Raw genomic sequence first — 27827 nt, 5'->3', positions numbered from 1 at the left:
AAAGCGCTGGACCCGAGTACCCGAGTATCCGTTCTTTCTCACCGACTGATCCGGGGGTTGGGGAGATAATCCCGGAGATATTTGATAATTCTCGTCCATTAAACTATCCCGTGGTGACACAGCCTCCATCATCTTGATGTTACAACAGACATTGCAGTAATCGCCGGATGTTGCCTGAGCTGCTGGCTGGACGTAAAACACAGCCATCCAACTTACATGATAATAATCAAACACAAGAGAGTTCTACAGGCAGTTATAGATTTTTCTGAACAAAAATTCTCCAAGAATCAAGTTATCTCCGTGTCTCTGTGACAGCTCGACCTTGAATGGAAATTAGAGAAAAAGATGGAAGCCTTAGTTTTGGGAGACCTGGACTAGTTTTTGGGTGGAGCTCAGAATGGATGTCCACCGCACATTGGTAATAGGTACAGTCTCAAGATGGGTATGAGTATCATGTCTGGTCATGTGACATGCCGCAAGATGCTGCCCAGACGGTCCTGCAAGGCAAGATGGTAGGAAGCACAGAGAGGGGCAGTTAATGCCGACATTTGTTTGAAAACATCCGCGATTGGAACTAACACCTCCGTCGATGGAGGGCAGAGAACTGATGTTAGGGGCGAGTGGGTTTGTCAGTTTTGTCAGCACCGCAGCTAACAATGGAAAATCGAATGTGGGAGGTCGATAAGGTGAGGAAATAAGTCAATAAACGGATGTAAACTTTCTCTCTCTCTCTCTGACACACACACACGCAAGGCGCACCCTCACCCACCTGATAATTCCATCGTTCCCATCCGACCGGCCCTATGATCAGCCCTGAGATTAAGGAGGATTGCATAATATTCCGGTGTGTCATCGCTCAGAGCCAGAAATAAATGTCTCTCAGAGACCAGCGATAGGCTGTTACATCACTTTGGTCGTTTGATGATGTGGATGCCTGCAGCCCCCTCCTCCTCTCCCCTGGGACCAGTGTCATCGTTTATCATCGACTGTCGTCCCGCGAGGTTTGAGTGGCCGCTGCCAATGTCTTTATGGCAGTGATCAGTCAGTGGAGGGCAAAGGTCGTGTTTAATCTGGTGTGGTGCTGCTATTAGCTGTATCCACTAGTTTACACGGCGGGCAAAGTGGGGGAGAGTCTATCATTTCATCTGGTGAACCTCATCTGTCTTTGGTGACAATTGTTTGCCGTGCACGTCCCTCTGTCTGCTCATTCCTCCATCTTCCTCACTCTTTCCCTTTTTCATCTAGCTGTCATTTAAATCGTGCTTAAAACAGTCATAATAGTAGATACTAACTACTCAGTAAATGTATATTGTGTCTGTGAGCACCATCGTTTCTCTTTATCACCCATTACATCTTGACTGCCTTCTTCCAGACGATGACGATGGCCATGGCTGACAGTCTGTTATTTGAATGGAAGGCCGCTTTGTCCGCGAGCCTGTGTGACATTTAGCAAGTGTCTCCAAATAAAAATTAACGAATGTTTTACAGGACTCAGGTTTACTGTCGGAAGTGTAGAAACTGTGGGCGCTGTCTGATATTATGGATTTTATGTAACCCAAGGCCTGCATGCTTGTTATTCGTGTTTTGTTTCTTCTCTCTTCTCTTATTTCCGCTGTTACTGAAGTTTTACAGTTATAAACCTGCAGAGCAAACTTTTGTGTGGACGGGGAAGAGGGAGGATGCTAACCAGTGGATGTAGGAGTGGAGTTTGAGGTTGGCTTGAGATGGGAGGGGGAGGTAACAGCCTAGGGTAGATAGACGGGTGGAGTGTGTGTGTGTCTGTTGGGGGGGAGTGTACACCCAGGATTACTTAGTTTTTTTTATGATTCCTGCCTTGGTTTGTCTCCCCCTGATGAGCGGGGGCTTAAGACGTGGGGGAGAGGGAGGAGTATATCTGCAAGGGAAGTAACAAAGCGTCGAAAACAACGATTAGAGAGACTTGTTGCCATCTCAGCTGTAAGCCACGGCGGGTGTACATACCACCCAGCTCACATGTTCAACTTAGTTTTTTTTTATTTTTTGCACGAAATGCATAAAGATGGGGAGCCCCGTACCCACACCTCACCCAGGCGGTTATTTTCGTATCATCTATCTCCTTTCCTCCAAGCACACCCAAGGATGGGCCTGCAGCAGACGAGGAGCACACGGGAGTGCCAGGTATGTAGCGCCGACCTCAGTGGAGGTGAGATGTGGCTGCTGCAGCGGTTTGCTCGCTTTGATGAGAACAAAAACTGTCAGCTGATCGCCGTGCAGGTGAGGTCAGAGGGCAGAGACCACGGACTGGCGTCTGCTGAAGGTGTGGATGTTGCAGGTTTTAGGGGCAACATGGGTACAGCAGCATTGCAGAGTGTAGAGGGGATCAAGAGAACCACGATGAATGGCAGTGAAATCCTGGCTGTCTTTGATGACCATCTTCTCTCCCCAAACCTTGAGTGTAACATGCTAGAAAGGTGGTCACGTGGCTTCATAACCCTTGTCCTTTTGGCCAATCAAACATTTTTGTTAGAACTACAGGATAGGAACCTACGCCGATATAAATGTTGGGAAAAGCCCCTCAAATGTTTCTGTCATCCCTGGGATTTCACCACTTCATCCAGCTACTCATCACCACACGTATTCACTGAAACAAAAGTCTAGTCGCTAGATGATGATGTTGAGCGGTGTTGTGGGAACTGGAGTTGTGAGTGATCCACCTTCCTGAATGTCCAGAGGCCAAGTGTCGAGGATGATAAAGTCCAGGATGAGAAACCTAGGAACTGCACTGGCCAGACTACACAGGGCCAAGCGTTGAGAAGATGTTTGATGGCATGGACACCAACATGTTGGCTTGAACTGGGTGGCGGTGTCATCACAGTCACTACAACTAGACCGAGCGATTTAAACTGAAATGATTTGATACAGTAATGTCTGATATATTTGACACCTGCTGTATGAGGAATACAACAATCAGTCACATCCTTAGACTGCGGTCGACGTCCACCCAGGTCTGATTGGGTGGACATCAGACTAAGATTAGCTACAAGGATCAACCATTTCCTGAAGCATTATCTGACTTTCAAAGGTATACCTATTTATATCTATATATATACCTATTTTTGTGCGTGCGCGCGTGCGTGAGTCTGTTTTCGTCGGCTCTATTTTTAGCGGCGGGGATGAGGTGGCCATCTTGGTAAGCTGATCTCTTGCTGTCGTCCCACGACTTAATAGTCATTGGTAATGACCAGCATCTTCCTACCGTGTGCCCACCCGAGACCCCGAGGAGTCTGTGTAATCTGGGAGCATTCTCAGCGACATCTGATGCAGAGTGCTCTCCCCTCCAATGATTAATGTGAGCTGATTTCTCCAGCGGTCCCTCCTGCATCTCTTTCATCCTTGCTAATTTGTTTTCCTGGATGGTCTAACATTTTTTTTTCTCTAGCAGTTAATTCTTCTTGGTCTCGCTGACTGCCGCCATCAGAGCGGCTGCTGTAAGTAGGAAACTTGAGTGAAACATTGATGTCTAGACGACTCTCTACAAACTTCACCAGTCATTTTTTGCGGCTCCACCCACGGGTCTGGTGTATCATGAGGACGTGGAGGGTTATGGCTGTCATGTGAGTGCAGACACACTTTTTATCTCTGTAGACTCATTGAGCATCGCTTTATAGCTGCCATTCCATATATCTAAACCTGATCAGACAGGTTTTCTAAACAAGACTAAAACCGTTTTCTTTACAGTTAAACAAGAAACAGTCTGAAGGTTTGGTTTGGCCATGCAACCCGGCACAACTACCCCTGTACCCCAGGGTACAATGTACAGGGGTTGACACCGATGTCGAGGAAGGAAGAAGATACCAAACTGGACTTGCTTACCTCTGTTTAAAACAACCATCGATGGCTTGCCAGTCGTCTCCTCTGTCTTCAAAGGTTTTGTTGAAGTAAATTTTCCACCAGCTGTTACTTTTCGTTCGTGTTTTCCCAGCACTAGTGCAGGTGCCTCCAGGGAACAGGAAATTAAGGTAGACAAATAAAAGTGGAATTAAGAAAATAATGGCCAGAAAATGTAAGAAAATGGATGACAGCGGAGGGTTGTCATGCTATCGTCCTCATTACGAGGTGGAGACTAAAAGTTCATCCATAAGCGCGGGACATGTTTGTGGACATGTGGAGGAGATGGGCAGGTGGACACAGTTCAGAGGGTGCTAACCAGTGGATGTAGGAGAGCAAAGACTACAACACAACAGACTCCAGTAGTGTCAGCTGACTGAGAACACAATCACAAATAAATTTATTTCTCGGGAAATGATTGATAAATGCACATCTTCATTACCGATCATGTCCTGTTCTCTCTCCCTCCAGCAGTAATGGCGGAACAATTAGTATTTGTCACGAACACAGAGAGGGCTGGCTGTCCTGGGTTCACTTCTCGCCTCGGGGTGCTGTTCTTTCTGTGTTTACATCTGTGTACAGGGCTGAGTGTCTAGCCGTGATGTTGTCTTACTTGCCCAGTCTCAGCAGTAATGTTTATAAAGTGTAACATGAAAATAGTTTACAAAACTAAAAAAATGTTGGAACTGGCTCCGTAATGACCGAGATGTTACTGGGACTGTGAACTCTCTGTCAGGCCAACGGCCGGGTGGTAGTTGTGGTCCTCAATGAAGCACGACAAATGTATTGCCATGCGATGCTGATCCTAAGAGAAGTGATTAGGAAGAAAAACTGTTTCCGTGAAGGGGACTCGGGTCTTTATTCATCTCTCGTTCTCTCTTTTCAGCCTAAACCAGGTTTAATGTCACACCATCTTAGTGGGAAGTGTCTTTGCGTGTCCCGGCAATCACCTGCCTTCTGGGGCTCCAACTTCACAAGCTTAGAGCCGTCTCCATTAAAGAGAGTAAAAAATAAATAATTAATTAAAAGGCTGTGCATGAGCTCGCGTTCTTGAGGATGTCAGGGAGGATAGCGAGGGGTCTCCTGTAGTCAGCGCAGGTGGGGGATGTTGAGACTACTGTGGTAGCAGCACAGAATGTTGTTGGATGAAAGGGGGAGAGGCGGAGGAGATGGCGAGGGCCTGCATTAGTTGCCGCACGACACGGTCATTTGAGGAGGTTGTGAACCGCAGTTTCGGGAGCAAGAAATGCGAACCTACCCGCCCTCGCCTCCAAGCTCCGCCACGTCACGCAACGCTCACTGGTGGTCGGTGTGGGGTGGGTGTGACAGGCTGGGTGATGGTCCTACCCGCCCTTGGTGGTGTTACTGAGGTAACTCTGGTGTTACAGACCCAGCTCTGGTGTTAGGAATGTAACTCTGATGTTTCTGATGTAACTCTGACCGTGCTCACCCAACCTCTTCACCTACAAATGCTGTCAATGAGAAATGCAATGTTTCATTCACGGGTGATAATATCAACTGCCACAGGTGATTATAATCAGGTGTGTGACATCAGAGGTCTGTAAGTTACTAGTCAATGTGAAGTTGATGTATCCATCAGGTCAGTGAAGATGGTGAGATGACACACACCTTCAGTCCATCCAATGCTCAGGATATTTCTTTGTTTCCCACGGTCTAATGAGCCATCTGAGCTTAATCCTCTGGTTTTTTTTTTCGGACTCTGTTTCAGCGTGTCGGATTTTTAGGTGGGGATTGCATGCTCTTGTTTACAAATTTTTAAAGTGTATTGCTTCGATATCGTGCGCATGACACGCGTACAGACACGCGAAGAAACTGTCAGACGGACGCGCACACATACCACCAGCGAGAGAGAGAACGAGAAAGGACGAGAGAAATTTGCTGTCCATTTGCTCGCTTTTTAAAGTTGGAAAAGTAAATTTGTAAAAGCCGGGCGGATACAGGACTGATGAGAGGCTGCCGTCCATGAAATTAAACGTTAAAATCTCCTTTCGTGATCTGTGCCCTGGAGGTAGCTGCAACTTTCCAATATTTCCAAGTAGACGTATGACGAGGAGGGGAAAGACTTCATCTCGTTTGTAAAGGAGTAAAAACCTGTTAACCTGAGATGGAGGCGTGTTTGAGTGGCGGGCACCAGGCAGTTTAAAGTAAACACGTGTAAGAGCAAGCGAGGGACACTTCCTGCGGCCATGTTGTCCGCTTGGCTTCGCTCTTCTCGCCGCCAGCCCCAGTCTCGCGAGACCCACAGGCAGCAGCGGCCCTCGCTTCCATCAGCTGCTGAGGCTGGTGACAGTCCTCCGCCTCCCATCATCTCGTGAGCAAATATGCTGTGAGGCTGAGAAGAGAGACGCTTTTACTCTCTCCCTCAAGATCGTCCTTCTCCCTCGCGCCGGAAGCTTTCACTCGACCGTTGGAACCGTTTAAAGGTCACTCAAGATGTGAACTCGTTCACAGTCAGTCGCCATGTTTGGACCTCCACAGCTGTGTTGCTGAGGCTGAGTGGGTGGGTCGGCGCCTATAGTCGGGTGTGTGTGTGTGTGAGAGTGTGGTTGCAATGTGATATGTTGGTCTTCGTACTTTCTGTGGGTGAGATCTCATTCAGGTCAACAATACTTAAGAGTGAATTTTTTTTTTCTGGATTTACTCTACTTAAGAGCGAAATAAAACAAGAAACTCAAACAAATTTAAAGCACAAGACACGGAAACAACCAAGCAAGGAGGGACCGAGCACCAGAAAACATTATTCATGTTATAATAGACAGACTGGGAGCTCAAGGGACTACCTTATGAACACAGTTTGGATACCGGAGAACAGTTACTTATTCCGGAATAAGTAAGTCTGCTCCACGAGGTGGACAGACAGTCGGCAAACACCCGTCGGGAAGGAACTAGATGAAGAGAAATCTTGTCCCAGTCCTTCCTGTTGTCACCGAGGTGTAGTTAAAATAGGAATTTACTTGTACTTGAAGCCTTTTCACGCCTGGTTGTCTGTGCTTTGACTTTGTGACAAATGAATTACTTAAAAAACAATGTCTGATATAAAAATGATATATTAAAAAGGTTCACGAGAGCTTCATGTATATACGAATATGTATAAATGCAAATAAAAGGGCTGCTCTGTGCTTTCACACCAAGAAAAAGAAAGAAGCTCAGTTTTTGTCAAAGTTATTACAAGGGAGCACGCAGCGAAGCACCGGGGGATAAAACTAATATTTTCGTCTTTTCTAGTTTTTATCTGACAGTAGCCGCTCCCTGCTGTTGTTCTCGCCGCTTTGCTGGACCCATGGCTTTCAGTCGCCGGGTTTCTGAGTTGTTCATCTCTCATCTCAGGTTTGTTTGTTGTGCAGACTGTGACGTCACGATAGCTGCTGCCAACGGCGCCCCCATCAACGCCACCTTCACGTCTCCCGAGTACCCGTCCTTCTACCCGAACAACGTGCACTGCATCTACAAGTTCATAGGACATGAGGACCAGAGGGTTCGCATCCGCTTCAACTCCTTCGCGTTGCAAGGGCGGTACCCGACGTAAGTACCCTGATTACTTGTATACTGTGTGTGACAGGGTGACAAGGTCCACACACCAACAGACACACAGTCACTCATCACCGCCTGCTCTGTCGTCAAATTATCTCCTTGACGATCGATGAGTAGTCTTCTCGTCGCCACACCGCTTCTTGAATAAAAAATCTGGAATGTTGTTAGTTTAGATACCACCTGACCTGTACATTATTTGTCAGCAAAACTATGGATGATCTGGACACCAGCGAAATGAATGTTTAGAAGATGCCCGTTGTAATGACTGAACCCGTCAACAAAACAGCTGATTAGCTATCGTGATTTTAAATTAATAAAACTGAAAAGTTGTAAAATGTTATTTTAAATAGGAAAAAATACCAATAGTTATGCAGTTACAAAAGTAAGCAATTGCAATGATTGCCAATACTTTATACAGTAGGGAACAGTGCTGATAGTAAAAAATGCATAAAGTTGTATACGCACACACACACAAACATGCACGCACACGCACACACACACACACACACAGACACGCAGGCTAACCCCCAGTGATGCAGACGAAGATCAAACTGCTGATAACGAGGCTGTTTGAGGCGAAGACAAGGAAGATGTGTGCGGCAGCACGGAGGAACATGCTCGGTCAATTTGTCTGTCTATCAATGCTCCTCAAATACTTCATCGCTCACTAAGTTGCCGATCGTCCGCCTGACGAAGTAGCCGCGGGGCAACTCATCCGTCAGCGACTCCCCCCTCCCATCCCCATTAGTTGCCTCCCTTGGCTGGTGGCCATCACACGCACGAGGGCAGCACGTGGCCGATGTACGCAGCACAAATCTCATTGGCAGCCACAGGGTCACGCGTGTTAAAAGGCGGGGTTTGTGTGTGTTTTTATTTTTATTTTAGTTTGGATCACCAGTCCGTTTGTCGGTCTGTCCGTCCACCTTGTTGCTATTGTCTGCTCCAGCATTCACCAGGAGTGATAGAGTTATGCCGCTTCGCGTAGTCGTTTATAGTCTTTTATTTTTGTCTTTTAGATGTGTTTCGATGTTTGGATGTCAGTAATGCATCTTTGTTTACATATTTACCTTGGATGCGTTGCGGGTAATTTCTTGTCTGTTCGAGCTAAAACCGATTTATTCTTCTCTGAAGGAAATGGGAGGGGCGGTAGGGTGGCGCATTCAGCTCTCGTGTCGGGCACGCTGTTCTTTCTTTGCATATTGCATCTGTTTACAGGGCTGTGTGCCCTCCCCTGATATAACTGAGCTGCTGACTCAGTGTAAAAATTTCTATTTACTTCAAGTAAATGGCAAGTCATTGCTCTAATTACCGACTTTCTAGTCTTCTTTGACATTTTTTTGAGCTATTTTCTCACATCAACGATGCTTCAATGATGATTAGGATGATATCAGCCGTCAGCATCTACCGATTTCAACCAACAATGAGAAAAAAGTCTTTTTGTTTATTAAATGACAAACCTGTGAAGGAAGATATATGTGATTTCTGAAGAAATGAGGTCGATTTCTGCAGCTTCTTCTTAAAGTGCATGATTGTTTCTGAGGCATTCGGTTTTGTTTTTTGTTTACTGGAGGCTTTCGTGCAGCTGAAGGCGGAAAAGACGAGGGCAGACTTTGTTACTGAGTAGTCATCCTTTGAGACAGGAAATTGAATTAAGCAGCAGACTTGCTCGATATTTAAGCAGAGAAAAGTTCTGCATGATTCGTACTTTAGACTATTTTTTTTTTCTCTGAGCGGCCAGAAAAGGGTCGTGCTTGAATTGCCTGTTAACTAACTGCATCAGTCAGACACACAAATGTGCTCTTTGGGAACAGTGCTGATTTGTTCTGAATAAATCTTTGGTGGAAAGTGCATCTTCTTGTATTTTTGTCTTTTTATATATTTTATTCCTTTTTGAATATGACTTTTACAAGAAGGATGAAGAGAAACCGTTTTGCTCAGAATATTTTCGGTGTGAAATAGTGATCAGAATAAAAGCCATGGCTTTATGATGTGCACGTGTACGTGTGTGTGGTTGACTTGTTTCTGTGTAAGAACTCACTGAAGAAGAACATGGAACTGCCATCCAGCTGACAGAATAGACTGCTCCCTTCCCTTCAAATAAACTCACAGGTGAACTCTCGCGTACTGATAATATCATGGTTGTGAATTACATCTTGAAATGAGGACAGCGAGGTATGATGTGTATCTAGATTATGATTTTAAGATACTTCCTGAGATAGGAAAGGCTGGTAAACAATTTTTAAACCGATTTAGAAGATCCGTTTTTCTACATCATCTGCCCGTCACCTCCATTTTGGCGGCAAATAAGTTCAGTTAGAGGCCGCGGGGTGGTGTTGATGTCGCGAGACAAGTCATCTCCTCTCTCACTCCGCCCCATGCATTCGCCAATTTCCAACATAAACCCGTCCGGTCCTGGAGGCTGGAGGTCAGGCCGGGTCAGACCGATGAGTAGCACGAGGCCCGAGATGACCGGTGGCGTAGCGGGACAGTGGTTGTGATGGGATGAAGATGGCCAGAGGACTCCATCATCGTCCTGCACCACACCGCGTGGTGTCTGAGCGAAGTGCTCTGGCCATCTCACCGGACAATTTCCGCTGCGTCCTCTCCTGGCTTGTGATGAGATTTACTCCACTAATCCCCACAAAATTGCTTGGCCGCCAGCAAGCCTGTGGTCAGTGGTGTGGCCAGTGATTAGAATTTATATGGCGGCGTTGTCAGCGAACACATCTCGCTGGCACTCACGCGCCGAGGATGGTGAGAAGCTGTATATAAACAACTGCAACAGCCAAATAAACAGGGCAAGAAAAGTGGCCACAATCTGTCTTTAAACATTCCTGTTCCCACAAACATGCCTGGTTGTAGTCCACAGTAAGATCGTGCTCGATGCGCTCAGTAAATTTGGAGTCGGATACCCGACTAACCCTTTCAAGAAGAGCAGATAATATTATGATAGATAATCGCACTGACGAGAATGGTGCCGGTGTGGTGTTGAGGTCTGTCTGTCGCACCTATCATCACAATAAGCATGGTGTCAGCAGTTGGATGTCTACATCTCCACCATCTGCTGCCGCCCAGCAAGGTCAGGTGCAGTAACTCTCGACGGAGGATGAAGGGTGGCTAGGTATTGCCTCCCTTTGATCGGTTAATAATTGCTGTGCTGCTGCTGGATAATGTTGTGTTGCTGCTGCTGTAGCACTGATGTTATCGTTGTGCTGTTGTTGCTGCAGGTGCGACAACGACTACGTCGACGTGTTCGCCGAGCTGCAGAAGGAAAGCGACGACCTGCTGGACGCACGGCTGACCGGCCGCTTTTGTGATGAGGGGAAGGACAACCTGCCTCGCCTGATCGTCTCCACCAACCATGTTCTCATCCTCTCCTTCTTTACAAACGCCGCCAAGACCAACAAAGGCTTTGAAGGCACATACCAGTTCCTGGATGATAGTAAGCATGTCGTCCCTCTTATCACCGTGTTGTCGTTGATGACAGGCAGTGAGATCGTGAGATTGTGTGTGTGTGTGGTTCCACAATTTTCTGGTCCTTGCCGCTCGATGCGATTTCGTATTACTGTACCTATGGCATTAAGCTGTAATGTGGTCCTCAAGGTTTTTGTTAATTATGTAAATTTTTAAAATTGAAGTAAACAGAGAAAAGGAATCAGCGATCTCGCTATTACACATCGTTCTTGCTCACAAAGGAAGATGCAACCAGCTGGCTAAACTAGAACTAATAGTCTCCTTGTATAGGAATAAGAGTCTAACAGTGTAAGTAGCTTGTAAACGAGTAGGATGGTAAGACAATTCTATTCTAGCTGCCTTGTGAACGGGATACACAGAAGTGTGGAGGGTGGAGGTGAAAGGACACAACGAACTGAACTGTTTTCCTGTCATCTCGTCCTCTGATTACATCCCTGCGCAGGATGTTTGTTTGTTTTCATCCTGTTCCCCCCGCAGTTAGTTTGCAATAAACACCAGCAGCCTTCTGGCGATCGCCATGATTGCTACTAATAGCCATCCTTGTTACAGATGGCGCTACTGTTCCCTTTGCAGAAGTCATTGATCTGGTATTTGATTGGCTAAACTGAGATAAACGGTGACATCCCATAATTTCTCTCCACTCACTGACTTTCATCGTCCCACGGTTTGCTGCCGATCACCATCTAGAAATGTCATTAGCTGATGATCGTATCTTGGACTTTCCCGGGACATCATCTGCGTTATCTAGCATCTAGTTCTGATGTTTGTGGAAATATCAAAATGGTGATCGGGAAATACCGCTTGTGTGTGGAAACAAACTCTATGAAATATATATACTTAATGCAACGAAAAGGAAAATATTGCAAATATTTTCAGTATTCGAGTACGAATTAAGAAAGATTGCAAGAAGAAATGTGAAGTTATTGAAATTCGACCCTGACATCTACAGCCTGAAACATTCCACAACACGAGTGGTGTTAATCTGAAGCGTTTTAGCCGATTCCTTGCCTCTCTTCCTTGGGGGTTTTTTTTTTTGGCCTCTAGTTCCTTCACTCCTTTCTATGCGCTGATAAAACGTGATTGAGGGCGTGGGCATCTAGTCTAGTGTGTGAACTCCGTGAAGCACCTGGATTTACCTTTGAGAGGTTGTTGTGTAGGGTTTGGTCACGTGCCTCTTCCCATTGACAGTCGGACTGACATCAGGGCAACAGGTAGGCAGAAAGCAGGCAGGAAGAGAAATAATTATTTGTCTTACAATGCTTGTCTTCTTATCTGTAGCTCATTGTCTGTTTATCAACTGTTTGTGTTACTGAGTGTGGTACACCACTATGTCTGTGGCTGACTTTTATGTCAGGATGCCAGAAGTTCTCATTTAAAGCTTTTAGGAAAACAGACTGTGCATGTAAAAACAAGTAGCAGCATCACTTTAAAGTCTGCTATGTTTAATTACTTAAAATCTGTTGCTTGTAATTAAAGGGGTGGTTTTATCATTACTATTGATGTTTAGGTATTTAATTTTATAATCAATGTGGCGTTTGTTTAGTTTTATTTGTGTTGTTACAGCGGTGTTTGAATAGGCATCACATAGTTTCTGAAATTGAAATATGATGTTTTATATGTTTAATATGGTAGTGAAGTTAATGCGATGCTTTATTATTTAATTATGTAGTTGATGTGATTGTAATTAAGAAATATTTTCAATCAATGGAATTAATGGGGTAATGAATATTGAAGGACATGGGTTAGTGTATCACCTTGAAGAGCGCCTGTACAGTAATGTTGTTATGTTTGTTGTTCTGTCCATCTTGTTTCCTCGTCCTCGCTCTTTACTCGTTGTGTCAAGTTAGTACATTTTATCAAATATCTGCCACTCAGCGTGAAGGAACATCCCTGATATCCCAAAGTATCTGTAGAACTGTCTGTTCCAGATATTTACCAGATCGGAACAGAGGCTCCACCCAAGTTGTGTGGCTTCAACATACGCAGTGAAAGCAAACTGACGGGGTACATAGTGTCGCCAACGTACCCAGGAATGTACCCTGACAATCAGTACTGTTATTACAAACTTCAGGGGAAGCCGGGGATGAGAATTCGCTTAGTGTTCGAAGAGTTTGTGTTATTCCATGGTGGCGAGTAGTGAGTATACATTTTAAAGTTTGACCACTAACGCAAATTGTCTTTATTAACTCCTCGTCTGCTCCTCCACTGACTACCACTGCCCCTAACGCTGTCATCGTCATTAACACAGTCGTCATGGTCCTTATCGACTTCTCTTAGCTTGTTAGTACACTTGCGGCGACTTGTGCATGAAGGGAAGTAACTCCATTTTTTGTTGTTGCGGTGTAACCGAGTATTGTCCCTTGCGCTGCCTAGCAAAGGAACTTTGACTCCTTGCGGTTTGGTAAGAAATTTGTTTGGCTGCCTCGGGGATAAACTAACCTTGTAAGTATGAAGCAATGTCATATTGCTGTCATGTCAGATTATGTTTTGTTTGTTTTTGTAACTGTTTGCTGTATATTGTGCGGCATGTCACAAAAAACTGCTTTCAAAAACAACCGGATAACTTTCTCTAAGAAGCAGTTTATATAGTATTCATTTACATTACAATCGTCTGTAAGAAAATACTAAAACTACAATTAAGTCAGAAAAGAACGTTTTGCTTAACTCAGTCTCTCTTACTAGTTTATCTTATTCAGTTCCACTCACTCACTAGTTTGTCTCAGACACCCACTAGTTTGGCTAATTCGGTCTTGTTTGCCTTGTTCCTTTTCTCTCCCTCACTCACTAGTTTGTCTTATTGAGAGCTTTTCGATGTCCTGGTACCTACGTCTTGTCTTCTTCATCCTTTGGTTTTTTTTTTTTTTGTTTGTTTGTTTTTTGCTTTTGTTTTTTTTTTCTTCTTTCTGTAGGTACATCCACGCAGTTTCTCGTCACTATTTGTTAATGAGTTTACAGAACATGCGCACGACAGCCATTAAAGAACCTCTTAAAACTCTTGCTTATTTTTAATCTAAGATTACGAATGGAAAATTTTCAATATTTTGAAAACATGTGCATTCCTTGTACCACGTGATTTAATTCAAGCTGATACAAGGGCACTTGCTTTGTGTGTATGTAAGAATAGAGAAACTTAATTTTAAAAAATGTATTACTTTACTCAGTTTTATTCTTTTTTCATCAAGTGTTATCAAAGAATCTGCAAACAAAAGTGGTTTCTAATATATCATCAACATGTAGCTCTAAAGTAGGAATTGGAACAAACATTAATTTAACAAACTAACAGTCAGCTCCAAGGCACAGTTTCTGTCGTTAACGAAGTTAAAACGAGTAAAAGTATTTGTGCACATAGCAGCTGTTAAAGACTTGGTGGTGGTCGGAAGATGGGTATGAACCAGCTTTCCTCTTTACCCACACAAAAACATTTACACGCACATGGACAGGAGTTCAAAGGGCAGAGGGACTAAAGGGAGAGCAGCTGCTCATGATGAGGAAGAACTCTCTTGATGCTCAGCAGTCTCCTGAGTCTGGCATCCATGTCTGGAACTCATTTGTCCTGTGCGTGCAGTTGTCCGTTTGACTTCGTCAAGATCTACGATGGCTACACCAAGGAGGCGCCGGTGATCGGGACGTTCTGCGGCAACTACAACTCCTCCACCGTCCTCTACTCCACCGCCGAGGCGCTGCATGTGGAGTTCGTCACGGGTCAAGGCCGTGTGCTGTTCGGCAAGCCCGTCATGGACCAGGAGGCCGACTTCAAGTTCGAGCGAAAGGGATTCAACATCACCTACGAATTCAGCGACCAGTTCGTGGATCTGGGTAATCACCTCTTGAGCATTGTGTTCTGTTTGAGTTGTTGGCTCATGTTAATGACTATGAAGGTAAAAATAAAGCTCTTGAAGGGGAAACGCGCTGTTGCTGACATGGAAAGCACTGTCAGAACACATTTATAAATGTGATTGGCCCGTAGCTCCGCAAGCCGTCTGGAATTCTTTATAAATTTTCCTAATTGTTGAAAATGAAATTTTCCAGTTGTGTAGATAGATGGTAGGAAACGTGTTCGTTGTAGCGGTACTAAGGGAGTTTTGCATGCTGCTTACATTCAGAATTTAGCACGTAAAGGACATTTTTGGTATCGATGTTGCGACATGCTGCATATATGTGCATACTCCAATTGTTTGTGTTGATGTACAGATGTTGGGCACTATTTTCTTCTAAAGCGTGTTACATATTTTTCAGGGTTTATAACAGTTGAGGCCTCTCATATTCTCGGCACATGTAAGTTTCTACCTGGTTGGTGTATGTTAGAATATTTTAGCAAACAAAATACAACCAATAAGGGCTTCAGCACTGAAGTGCAGTTTACATTCCTGTGAATGTGATTGTGAATGTGAAACTGAATGTGATTGTGAATGTGAAGCTGAAGGTCGTGCCCTGACGGCACTGTCGTGTTGCAGTGTGTGACCAGCGAATTATGAGCAGGAAGGAGTCCAACGGAAGTATATTCTCGCCCAAGTACCCCAAGCCCTTCCCGGAGGGAATCGTGTGCCACTACTACCTGGACGGCATGATGGACCATCAGAACCTGGAGAAGGTCAGGGTCACGTTCACGGACTTCTCAATCCCGGGCAACATGCCATAGTAAGTATCCACTACCTTTAGCCAGGTACGTGTGCTGCTAGGAATGAAACAAATAAACAAACCCTGGATTATCAGCGCTAACTAGCTAACAATGTCTCGGGATTTCTTGTTGTTTCGATGTCAGCCTCTTTGTCATTTTGAACAATGCTCTGTTTACCGCCTTGAGCTACCGGTAGACTTCGATTATTTATTGAGACACACTAAGTAAATGTAGATTGATTTATGAAATAAACACATATTTAATTAAATAGTGCTGCCGTTTATTTTTAAAGCCATTTGTTCATCAAGCTATGAACCTTTACATTCATCTGTCCAAGACAATCACTATCAGTTCATCAGTTCTCGTACAGACAGTTGTGTAAGGACATACAATGGTCAATAACGTGTCAACTGTGTCCAGTCACCGGTAACGAGATCACGTGACAATGTTGCAGCTGTGCGATTGGGTACATCGGACAGCTGCGAGACCGGTTGAGCGATCGGGGGGACGTGGAGGAGAAATTCTGTGGCATCATCAGGCCCCCGACCCTCCTGAGTAACGGGCCGCGCATGATCCTCGCCCTCAACACTCACGGGGCCATGCGGGGGGGACACTTCGTGGCGCACTACAAGTTCATCACAGGTACGTGACAGTGACGTCACAGGAACGTGACGAGACATGCACACACAGGACATTACATTACACAACAAGGCATTATGTCCTCTTGACAGAAATTCAACGAAGAATCATTTGTTCATTACGCAGAGCAAGGTAGCAAAGGGAAGTAACTCGTTATGCTCTCCAAATAAAGGTTCGTTTGTCCGACAGGTACTTTGTGATTTTCTCTGCCGCATGATTGGCTTTATCCTGCAACATCTTGCTGCCTGAGTTGTTTAGAGTATTCTCGTCAATGCGATATGCATGGCAATTATCTCCCCTTTCCATCTCTTATCACATTATCGTGTATGCTTCTTTGTAAGTGGGAACAAACACCGCCCCTCACTAATCATTATTCTCCGAGCGGTGGTTTGCGGTTCTGTTTTGCTGAAAGAAATGAAAAGCTGGTTGCGACCATATTAAGGAGGGTGGGGTAGGGGGCTTTCCTGCCTGCGTGGGTGTCAGAGTGCGGGGTACAACGGATATTCGACATCTTGAGTGAGTATCCACCCGAGGAGAATATTGGTCATTAGCAGCAAACCTAATCAAACTTTCAAATCTCAGCTTTCTTGTTTACTTTTTTTCGCCTTAATTGCTTGCTTTATTTTCCTGTCGCCAGATTACGACATCGAAGGGAAGCCTATTGTTGACGGCGAATGCAAGTTTTTGTATGAGAGCAGCAAAATGAAAACAGGGGAATTCAACTCCCCACGACATCCAGCGAGGTACCCAAACAACACAGACTGCGAGTACATCCTGGTGCCCTTGCAGGGAGAAGTCCTCATCATCAACTTTGAAGTCTTCATCCTCCCAGACTCACAGTCTGGGGATCCAGAGTATGTTTCAAATGTTTATTCCAGGTTGTTCTTGTATCAATAAACGACCAAAGATTAAAATAAAAAGAGAAAAAAAAAAACGTAAAAATAGATTTCGGCTTTCCCTATTCGCTTCTACTCAGAGAGCCACAAGTAAATAACGGCCGTCACGTGCTACCATCCACGTGATGTCTTTTATAGGGTACCTACCCGGGTTTACACATAATGTATGTCCTAAGGTACCTGTCCAGGTGCTCAGGTAGTTGTCACATGGTATCTGTCACACGCTTCTGTCCAGCTGTACCAGGGCGGACTACGTGGCGATATATGAAGCCATTGGACGCCGCAACAACTACACCCTCACCGAAAAATACTGCGACAAGGATGTCTTCCCCTCCCCCTACGCCACATCCAACGAGGTCAAGGTCATTTTTCATTCCAACGAAGTGGAGTCCAGCGTCGGCTTCAAAGCCACCTACAGCTTCGTGCCGACCTCAGAGCTGCAGGACAGTGAGTGGTTCCTCGTGCAAAACATAAGTTGTTACCTTTGTACTTATATCAGAGTAAGTAGTTTGCTCAGAGGACAGACGACTTCCTGCGGGTATTCAAGGGTCAGCGGCTTTATTGGCCTTGTGATTAGAGGGTAGTTGATTTATTCGTGGTAATATGAGCAGGTAACTGGCTTTGTTGGCATCGTTATGACAGGGTTAGGTCCCTTGTTTGTGTTGATATTAGCAGGCAGGTGGCTTTAGTCTTGTTGTGTTAGTCATTGGTTTCTTTTGTGCTGATACTAGACTTCCGCTGTTTTTGTGAAGTTCGTATGAACCATCGGCATGTGACAGCTCAACACATTGTATTGTGTGCAGGGTGTCGCGCCAATCAAATCAGCGGTCAGGGCACAGGGGACGTAATCACCAGCCCCCTGTATCCACGCAAGTACCGGGCCCTGACAGTGTGTGAGTGGACCATCCGCGCTAGTCGCTCCTTCAACAAGATTCTCGTGGAACTTCCGGATTTAAACATGGAGGGCTTCTCTAATCGTAAGCAGTCGATTTTTATGTCTCTTTTTAAATTAACTGTTTTCTCTTCGGTTTTCTTTCTACGTATATACATTTATGACGAGACGAGGTTCATGCTTGTATTTTTAAATGTTTTTTTTTAAATATCTAGTCATTTGTTGAAGTTTAAGTTACGGGCGTTTTTCTTGAGTTCAGTTGCATTGTACAGCGAACAGGTACAAACCGACCGGAGTTTACAATGTGTGAATATACGTGTAGAAATCACATTACAGGAAGTTTGTTGCTGCTTTAGTTATGACATTTGGTGACGTCCGCTTGTCACGTGATTGTCAAGTGACTTTCTTACATCTGCTGATGTCTGATATGATGACTGGTTGTTGTGTCACTTCTAATATCACCCAATGTCTGTGTCAGACTGTCAACACGCCGTATTAAAAATTTACGACGACAGGACCGCGTACAAGCCGATGGCCTCCCTTTGTGGCAAGAAGGTGGACGGGTCCTTCATGTCTGCCTTCGACTCACTCACATTAAGGTTGGTCTGAGCATGAAGACGTGAGTTAGTCTCTTGTTTTAATAAGACCTGGGTACATTAAGCATGTAGCGATTCAAATAGCTGCATCTAGGAACCTTAGCAATGTGCGACCAGAAATAGATATATCCTTAAATCTGACATTTTTATTGCTGCGCTTGAAGTGTTAAACAAAATTTCTGACAATATCTACATAATTATTATTGGTGATTGAAAGAACACGAGACAATGTTGTTTGTCCACCATCATACAGCAATGCTTCCTTAACAGTCAGTCGTTGTCAACTAATCATCGTTAATGATCGTATGATGATGTGAGTGAGAATAACGACAAGAGAACGAAACCTAGGATTTCTTTCTGTCGACAGGTTTATAACATCGCCCGCCTCACTGGGAGCCAGCGGCTTCCAGCTGTCATGGACAGAGATTCATACACAAGGTAACCCACCTTGTATTGCGGAACTCTCGCTATTCTCAATACAAATACAAATCGTCAATTGTCAGGGTACGATGATTATGATGAGGATGATAATGAGGATGATGATGATGGACATTTGGAGTTGTTGGCAACACTAGCAGCGGTATTAATACACAAAAATAATATGTTTTTGAAGCCTTACTATTCCCCTGTGTCTCGTGTCCGCAGAAAACTGTTTAGGCTTTGAGTGCAGCAAGAACAAGTACTGCATCGCCGAGAGTCTGAAGTGCAACAAGCAGCCGAACTGTGGCACCGGAGACACATCGGACGAGTCAGCCGAATGTATGTACGGTGAGCGCCTGCTTCAGCCTTGTCCATGTATGGGTGTTGTTGGACTAGAGAGCTGGTCAGCAGGTAGTGGACATGTACCCGACAATAGACCACTGCTGACCTGCCGCGTCACTGTCGCGCGACCAGTCGTTGTCGGCCATCGCAGTTGATGTTGCCACTAGTGTACATTCTCAGACATTCACAGCAGTGATACACTGGTGTATTCTGACATATTCTTATGTACACAGTAGTATAAATACAGTGCCAGTGGTGTATAGAGGCAGAGTTGTATGCACACTAGTGTAGATGTACATTAGACTAAACATCGTAGTATACACAGATGTGTAAGTAGATACACAAATTATTTTATTACACAGTAGATGTATAAAGTAGTTTTTGTATAGGAGGACATTGTAGTTTACACACATGTATTGCATTAATAATTACTGACACCATAGTTAATCAGTTCTATATATGTATATGTACATATGGTAGAGTCAGACAGCAATACATCAGTACACCCACGTAGCAGATTTATAGAAAAGTAACAGTAACACACCGCGTAGATAGCTTACAAAAACACTTACATCAACTGTTTTATTTTTAGCTCTTTATTTTTTAAAAAGAAATCCGTTCAATTGTAAGTTTTATTCTGGTGATCACGTGACAACGCAAAGACATCCGCGACATTGACTGCTCGAGTGTAGTAACGGTTTTTTCAGTGTGTTGCTAGCACTGGGTTTACAGAAATGGCTGAGTGTGCTTCATTTCTTTTTTTTTTTTACCTCACAACTTTACGAGGACGTTTTGCAGCTACCATTTTATTTATTTTTGTATCTTACACCTTATCATATAGCTTTCTCACACCTTGCCCAGCAATCCCTACATTAGCTCCTAAAGCACTGACCTTTGCCCCTTAGTTAACCACCGCAGGTCTGTCAGGTCAAACACTTTGTTTCGCCTGCAGGCAAGCGATTTCTGTTAGCTTCCAGTTATTTTCCCTTTTCCTCCCACATTTGGTCTGAGGACACCAGCCGCATGTCCTTAACTGGGATCAGTTGGCTTCTTCATCAAGAGTTTTAATCTGTACAAAGTTCAGGTTTTACCTACATGTCTATCATCTGTCAGCCACCTGCTCAGCCAGAATATGTCCCTTCCTCCTTCGTGCCCTTAGCATCCACTAAAGTTCATCCACATGCTCATGAGTGTGTGCTCAGCTTGCATGAGTCCATCGCCATGTCTAACACTGTGTCCACACGGACACGTGGCTGTCAGACTGAACACATCATGACCTGGTGGTCACGGACTGTGACCTCGGGTCTTTTGCCCTTCTTCGTCAGAGAGGGAGAGAGAGATAGAACGAAAGAAAGAGAGCATTGCCCTTCTTGAAAGTTATGAAATAAAAGTTAGCGATACTGATGTTTACATAGAAATCATTGGCAGTCATTATGTAAACAAATCTGTTGGATTCCATAGTTAATTCTTGTCAAGAAGTGTTGTTCATGTTTTAATGTGTCCTACAGTCATGGCTACACCCAAGCTTTTGTTTCCATTATTGTTTTGTAGGCGCAGGCCACGTCAGCACTTCGAGTCTTACCTCCCTTGTCTTCATTCTCCTTCTCTTCCATGTCCTATTATCTCCCTTTGTTTTTCATTGAGTTTGAGGTAAGACACCGCAAGTTACTCCCTCCTGAATGCCGATGCATGTGTTTGCTACAGCAGGCTGCTGCATCCTCACTTCCTGTAAAGGGACGTTACTCAAGGCATTGGCTGTCGACATGCATGATTGCTAATGACGTAACCATCTGGCTGACCTAGACCTTGACCTTGCGCATGCCACTCACACTAGATGAACTAACATGGTCTTTGAACATTCCAGAAAGTCTTACAACAACATGTGTCAGGCTTGTTTGATCGTGCACTGGGCTTGTCGTGTATTCAGGGTTTACATAAGTTTTTGTTTCTCAACAACTTCTTGTCCTCAACTTTTCAAATCTGCTTTCGTGTAATGCAGTAGATTGTTTTCTTTAATATCAGATGACTGGATGGATAGTTTGACTGTTGTTTTGTAGTTTGTTTGCAGAGTGGTAATGCTTTTGGCACAGCAGTCTACTCTTGTGCACAATGTGTCGTGAAGTGTGAACACGTGAGCACCTACAGTCTGTCTGTCTGTCTGTCTGTCTGTCTGTCTGTCTGTCTGTCTGCACGCTTCTGCCTCTGATATGTAGACTTCAAACAACTCACTATATCCAGTTAATGTTCATTGAATTTTATATCTTTTGTTTCAAACTGTTTGCCTTATTTTTCATACTTTTGTTGAATACTAAAGCCAGGTGTGTGTGTGCGCGCGTTTGTTTGTACACAAGATCACTGCGGACTTTGTTTATTCGCCAATATCCGTAGTTTGTTTATTGATATTATTTCCTATTCTGCCTGCAGGATAACAAGTGTCACATTACATTTGTGAAAACATCTGAAGTCATGAAAGTCCCACACGAGTGTAATGTCCTTACCAAATAAATGAGTTCAGCTCAATAAATTAAAATCATTGACATGTGTTCATTGAGAAAACTAATTATGAATTTCTCTAAATTTTACTGATACTTTGTAAGAGGAATACGAAATAAAGATTAACATTCACTTCTCAAATTAAGGACCTTAACCCAGACTGTTGTCGACGACGAAGATGAGGACGATAATAATGATGATGAGGAGGATTAAGATCTTAGAAATGCAAAATTCGAACAAAATACTTTTAGTATGTCTGTACTTATTTGACTACTGCTGACTTTTTGAGTGTTGAACTTCTATTTACCGGTTGGATAGTAGGCTTGCAATAATGAGAAATGTCTAAAATAATGAACAGTTGGGCTGTGATCGTCTCAGAAGGCGGTCGCTTAATCTTGATTTTAATAAGGCATTGGTATACATTATTTGCGTAAATAAATTACAAGAAAGTTTTCCAAACCAAATTTAACAGATTTCCGTATATCTATGTAAGTTTATTGTCATTTCTCTGTTGGTTCATGCGAGTACTCATTACTATTGCACGAAGCTACTCACTTCTGCTTTGAATGATACACTATGCTCCACTCATTTCAACCTTGTTTCGATCTTGCATTCCTCTTTTTCTCGAGTTTCTGTCATCTTTCTGCCAGAGACTGCTTATTGATGTCGAAGACTAGCTAGGACTAAACATAACATTTCCACAAAATTAGCACAGTATGTTTCGGAAAATACAGATTGGCTATGGGAGAAAATAGTAATCTTCCTAAAACGAAAGAAATAAAGATGCTAAAATTTATTCCATTGGCATTAGATTTTTATTTTAAAAAAAAGCCTTCAAATATAATTTCCTTTAATAAGTTTTCTTTCGTTCTTCACTATTTTGATTGCATTTTTGCGATTTTTCAATGTGAAAAAGCTTAGAGTCTTTTGAACTGTTTTTGTTCCTAAGAATAGCATGTTTGGATTAGGAATTATTTTAATTATTGATTCCTGGAATTTTAAGTTTCGGCTGCCCTTTATGTCACTAAATCATAGAAAAGCAAACTCTGCTTGTAATGTGTATAGCGATGCAAGTTGTTTTACATTATTGTAGACCTGGGGAAAGGTTATCAAGCCAGTGATGAACCATTCGTGAGCAAAAGCAATCAAACCCATGATTAAATTTCTTTGGAAAAGATGAAATTAAACCACCCCAGATGTAAGACAATATGCAAAATACAACCAGCAACCAAACAAGAATAATAGGACAGACAGAGGCTGCACACAAGAAAGCACAAGAAGAAAATCAAGTAACATAAATACAATGTTCGGGAGTAAACATTGATCCGCTTTATCGTAGTTCACCTGTATAGTTATAAAAAGGTTAATACATATGTGACTATGTATTCACAATAAAGCATAATAGTGTGCGATCTTTCATCATGATGCTGTTATTGATGGAAACGAATTAAATTAAATAATTATATTTTAAATTATTGAAGACGCCCCGTCAGCTTGTCGTTGGATGTTCATGCGTAGGGATTCATGATACTTGAAATTTTGTTGAGAGAAGCAGGAACTATTTCGTCCTGGCAGCAAAACGATTGATACTTGTATAAAATACTTTCTTGATCACGTGGTCTGGATCACGTGGGCTGGTCACCAGGTCACACTGCCCGCACTTTCTCACTGTTTTCGTGCTGTATGTGTCTGAACAGGTCCAAAGAGCGGCGGCTTCCAGATTCTCCACATCGCCATCGGCACCTCCATCTCCTCCTTCTTCTGCATCATCCTCCTTATTTGCGGCTTCTATCACCGGCGGAAATTCCGCACAGAGAGGGCGCCACCGGACCACGACCACGTGGAAGTGCGCTACGTGTCGGCCCCCACGGGCTGCAACACCACGGACAGGCTCCTGATGGAGGAGCGCGCTGACCAGAACAATGCCCGCGTGACGGACAGTCCGCGCTGTCAGAAAGTGTCCATGGTATGACCCCGGCTGTGCGTGTGTGCGTGTGTGCGTGTGTGACATGATAACATAATGAGCAGTATACATGAGGCTGTTTCACGTGAGTTGTATTAACACAGGAAGCAAAACTTTGTCGCCGTGCGCAATAAACAATCATGTAGGACAACGTGCAAAAGATAAACAAAGATCGCAAACTAGAAAAGTCCTGTACATCAGTTTACCTCCATCCTGTACACAAACGTGTTTACATATCTGCCACTTTTAATGAATTTATTTATCTTGCTCTTCTCTCGGCATTGTGACTTACTCTGTAATACACACTAACGATATTTGTGGTTTAAATCCATCTTGGGCTTTGGGCAGGCCTCAGAAGGTAGGGCAATAACTCTGGTGTCTCCTTCCCTCCATGCCGATGCTCGTGTCTACACTCCACTACCTTGCGCAGAATTTTGCAGCGGTGCTTGCATCTATTCTAATACAATTTAATTTTAATTAAAATCTTAATGGCCGCCACTTCTTTTATTAAACCTTTCGGAAGAGGCGTATACTTTTTTATTCTGTGCCTGTGTCTTTCTCCAACGGTTTTGCATTACGAGCCGCCATTAGTCATTACATGGACCGCAGTAGACATGCGCACACCTGTTGTTGTGGCCAGCCATGCAAGACCTCCACACACTAATTAACACAATTATTTTCAAGGTTCGCTTAATACGCCATCGGTGTGAAATTTTGCTTCCTCGTGTTTTGCGCTGAGCAGGGGAGAGACTGAGGCAGTGTGAGACAGAGGTTGCAGAGCTTCAGAGTCCGAATGTTTTTGTTTTTCAATCAAGAGCGAAATATTGTGATAAGCTCCCACGTAAGTGCTGAGAGAGAGAAAGAAAGAAATCTTCGCTTGAGTCTGTCACAGGCCATCGCCTAGATCGAGAATGAGTGCCGCCTAAATCGAGAATGCTTACAATGTAAAGAGAGGTGTCGGGATCCTTGCTCCCATACCCGTGCATGATGCTGTGGCCGCCTTCTAACTGTGAGTTGTGGTGATACCTTGTGACAGGAGAACGGTCATCACCATTACACACAGCACTTCCTCCTCGATGCATGACACTGACATGGCACGGCGTGGCACGGTGATAGCACGAGACATTCAAGATGGCCGCTGACACCGACGAGGAGGTGTCAGTGGCGCTAACGATCTCGACGACGCACTCTCCGGCTGTTGCGTGCACTCCCTTGCACCCACTTCAAGTCATCGTCTGACTTTTCACCCCCTGTCTCCAACAAATCGCCCTTTCATCTTCCCGGCAGCATATTCCAGAACAAAAGGCCCCCGCCATTACAATACTATTTTTAGAACAACGGTGAACGCTTGTCAGCTTTTGTTGCTGTTCACAGCTCACTGACCGTGACGGAGTTCTGCTGAGCAAGACATTTGTGTGAGCGTGTGTCGTGGATGCCGAACTGTGTCCCAGGGAGCGTGTGTCGCCTGCAAGGTGTGGTGCAGCTGATAGGTGTGTGCAGAGATGTCGTTTTGTTACTCACCAACATGTAATCATCATATTGACACCTGTTACTCCATGGATTTGTTAGAATGCTGTGACTATCAACTGTTGAGGTGAAAGGTCGCTTTATTGAAATCAATGTGTACTAATATTCTATGGCCAAAAGACATTACTTGACACCATTGTTAACCACGACACGTGCCACGTGCAACCAGATCCTCAAGACTCTCCTTGACAACTGGTTCCGTACGGACAAGACAAGTGCGCTTGTACTTAAATAGCTACCGACAAGAAAAAGGAAAAACTGTAAACACCACCAACAAAACAATAAACAGCAACAAGCACTTCAAGCATGAACACATCCATCCTGGCACCCAGTGCACTCAGTCATGCGCAGTGCACGCTCACGCATGCAGCATCCTCCCTGTCGCTGAAGCCTGACCGGTAGTCGTTGGCACCTGTCGGTTGTCCAAGGTGCTGTTGGCTCAGGTGAGGGGCTGTCAGATCCTTCACCACTACTCACCGAGTCCTCCCGGCACGATTACAGAGGCAGCGCTGTGTGGGGGTAGTTTGGGGGAGGGGCGATAAACTAGTTTCCATGGAAACAGTGTCGGGTGTGTTTGTGGCAGGAGATGTAAGTGGGGAGATGGGGCAGGCGGGTAGGATGTGACTGTGTGTGTGTCGGGTACGTCACTACGGGTCCTAGGGCTGGTTAGCCAGGCATTACGTCATACAATACCACGTGACACTGCGTTACGTCATGCTGCAGTAGTCGGTCCAGGTGTGCTGTCGACGTAGACAGCGTCACTATGCTGCTTGTTGCAAACAAATTATTAATAACTCGAGGTCACCATGACAATGGGTCTCAAACGGGTGACGGCCAAGTTTCAGTTTATACCCTAGAGTCCAGAGGTCACACACCTGGATGTTTTCACCTGTGATTGGTTCGTTCCTCCTCGACACTCCTGTTACCGTGTGTTACTCCTTGTGAGCAACGTTTTACTTCGAAAGCCTGTTACAGTGGATGTTCATTGCTGTTATGTTTCCATTCAAACCCGTTATTCCTTTGCTCAACTTCCAGTTCAAATGTTCATTTACATCAATGTTCCAGCGAATATTCGAGCAGGTCTCTAGCGGTGAAGTCTCTAGCGGTGAAGTCTCTAGTGAAGTCTCTAGCAGTGAAGTCTCTAGCAGTGAAGTCTCTAGTGAAGTCTCTAGTGAAGTCACAATGAAGTAGTGAACTAGTCGGACAGACGCCATTTCCCATGTTGTCATAATAGATATATAACAATAACAACGGTCTCAATACTGCTGTCACAACACCTTGCTATCAGAACAACAAGAACCAACTCAGAGCGGATAGTTCAGAACACAAATGGTGCATCAGTGAGTATTAACGGGTATGTGATATGAGCAACGAGACTCACTGAGTGATAACGAGTACAACAGGAAGTAGAGATGACCGAGAGATTTCTTCTCCACAAGTTCTCAAATTTTCTCATTAAGTTATAAAAGACAAAACTCAATAGAAAAATATTTCAAAGCGCATCGCGAAAAAGCAGAACCGATTTTTTTGAAGTAAATAAATATTTTCTCCCTGAAGGTCAATTTTACTAAAGTTACAGTTTAAGGCATCTATATATAGAAACTTGCATTTTACCGCAAAATAAACTGAAAGTATACACATAAAATTCACTGTCGACTGGCATCAGATCATCTTTGCGCCTCGTCTGCAGGCTTGGAGACCTGTTCTGACAGTGACGACTGTGGTGTGTCGTGTGTACCAATCTTTGTCTTCACTGTTTGTTAAACTAATGCACCTCGCCCTTTGTACTTTCCTCAAATACCGCCATGACACTCGTCACGTGTACCCACGTATCCTTTCATTTTACCTTTGTACCCCCAATGTACAAGCGACCAAATTTGTTAAAGTCCAGGTCCACTTATATTGACAACTTTTCAGTACAGACAGAGTTGTTATTTTCTCTGTTAGCGCGTTCTTCTCTCTTTCTGTTAGCGGGTTTTTATCATTCGTCCTGTGAGAAATCTTTTCTCATCTTCACAGTTTTCCTCGATTCCAAGTCGCTGAATTTTTAAGTTTGCTTTGCCGTGTGGGCTACGGCGAGCATCGCATTGTTGCTGCTGACGACGGGCCTCAGTCAGTCGGTCCACCCGCTAAGTTGCATTTACTGACTGTCACATTGTTTTCTCTGGGTGCGCTGACCACATTGTTTACATTGTCGTTATTCTTTGCCTGTTAGTTGGCTGGGTGTGTGGGTGCACCAAAGTCACACCTAGTCCCAGTCAAAACAACAGCCTGGTCCACCCGGCTCCAGACGGTACCCGTATCAGTGGACAAAGGCCAGGTGACATGTATGCGTTTGTAGGACTGTGTGTTCTCAAGCGTGCGACATGCACGTCTGTGTGTACGGGTTTGTGTCGGTATCTTACTCTACATATATCTGTAGGTATATGGTCATGTTGACGTATATGTATGCGAATATGCGTGTGTGGTGCGAGTGTGAGCGTGCTTGCTCGTGCTTATTTTAACAGCTTGAGAGTCGTTAGAGTTTTAATCAGAAGTGCATCGGCTG

At 44.2% G+C, this 27827-nt stretch overlaps 1 protein-coding gene across 6 annotated transcripts in view; it reads left to right on the top strand.

Annotated features, from left to right (window-relative positions):
* Positions 1-25150, top strand: part of LOC112565886 (dorsal-ventral patterning tolloid-like protein 1) — a 124311-nt gene extending 99161 nt beyond the window's left edge. For 2 of the 6 annotated variants that reach the window (XM_025241745.1, XM_025241744.1), the window contains exons 3-17: positions 7233-7410; positions 10647-10861; positions 12807-13029; positions 14459-14709; positions 15130-15168; positions 15348-15531; positions 15966-16153; positions 16788-17004; positions 17282-17493; positions 17850-18023; positions 18417-18537; positions 18902-18972; positions 19180-19302; positions 23487-23755; positions 24789-25150. In XM_025241745.1, coding sequence (XP_025097530.1) covers positions 7233-7410; positions 10647-10861; positions 12807-13029; positions 14459-14709; positions 15130-15168; positions 15348-15531; positions 15966-16153; positions 16788-17004; positions 17282-17493; positions 17850-18023; positions 18417-18537; positions 18902-18972; positions 19180-19302; positions 23487-23755; positions 24789-24836 — 2513 coding nt within the window. In that variant the 3' untranslated portion in view covers positions 24837-25150. Of the gene's footprint in view, positions 1-7232; positions 7411-10646; positions 10862-12806; positions 13030-14458; positions 14710-15129; positions 15169-15347; positions 15532-15965; positions 16154-16787; positions 17005-17281; positions 17494-17849; positions 18024-18416; positions 18538-18901; positions 18973-19179; positions 19303-20847; positions 20947-23486; positions 23756-24788 lie in introns of those variants that run through there. The other 4 variants (XM_025241746.1, XM_025241747.1, XM_025241748.1 and 1 more) reach the window with 4 other exon arrangements.
* Positions 25151-27827: the final 2677 nt, after the last annotated feature.

The sequence above is a fragment of the Pomacea canaliculata genome, linkage group LG6 (assembly GCF_003073045.1).
Source record: "Pomacea canaliculata isolate SZHN2017 linkage group LG6, ASM307304v1, whole genome shotgun sequence".
Lineage (NCBI taxonomy): Eukaryota > Metazoa > Mollusca > Gastropoda > Architaenioglossa > Ampullariidae > Pomacea > Pomacea canaliculata.
This window is presented reverse-complemented; position numbering and strand designations above follow the sequence as displayed.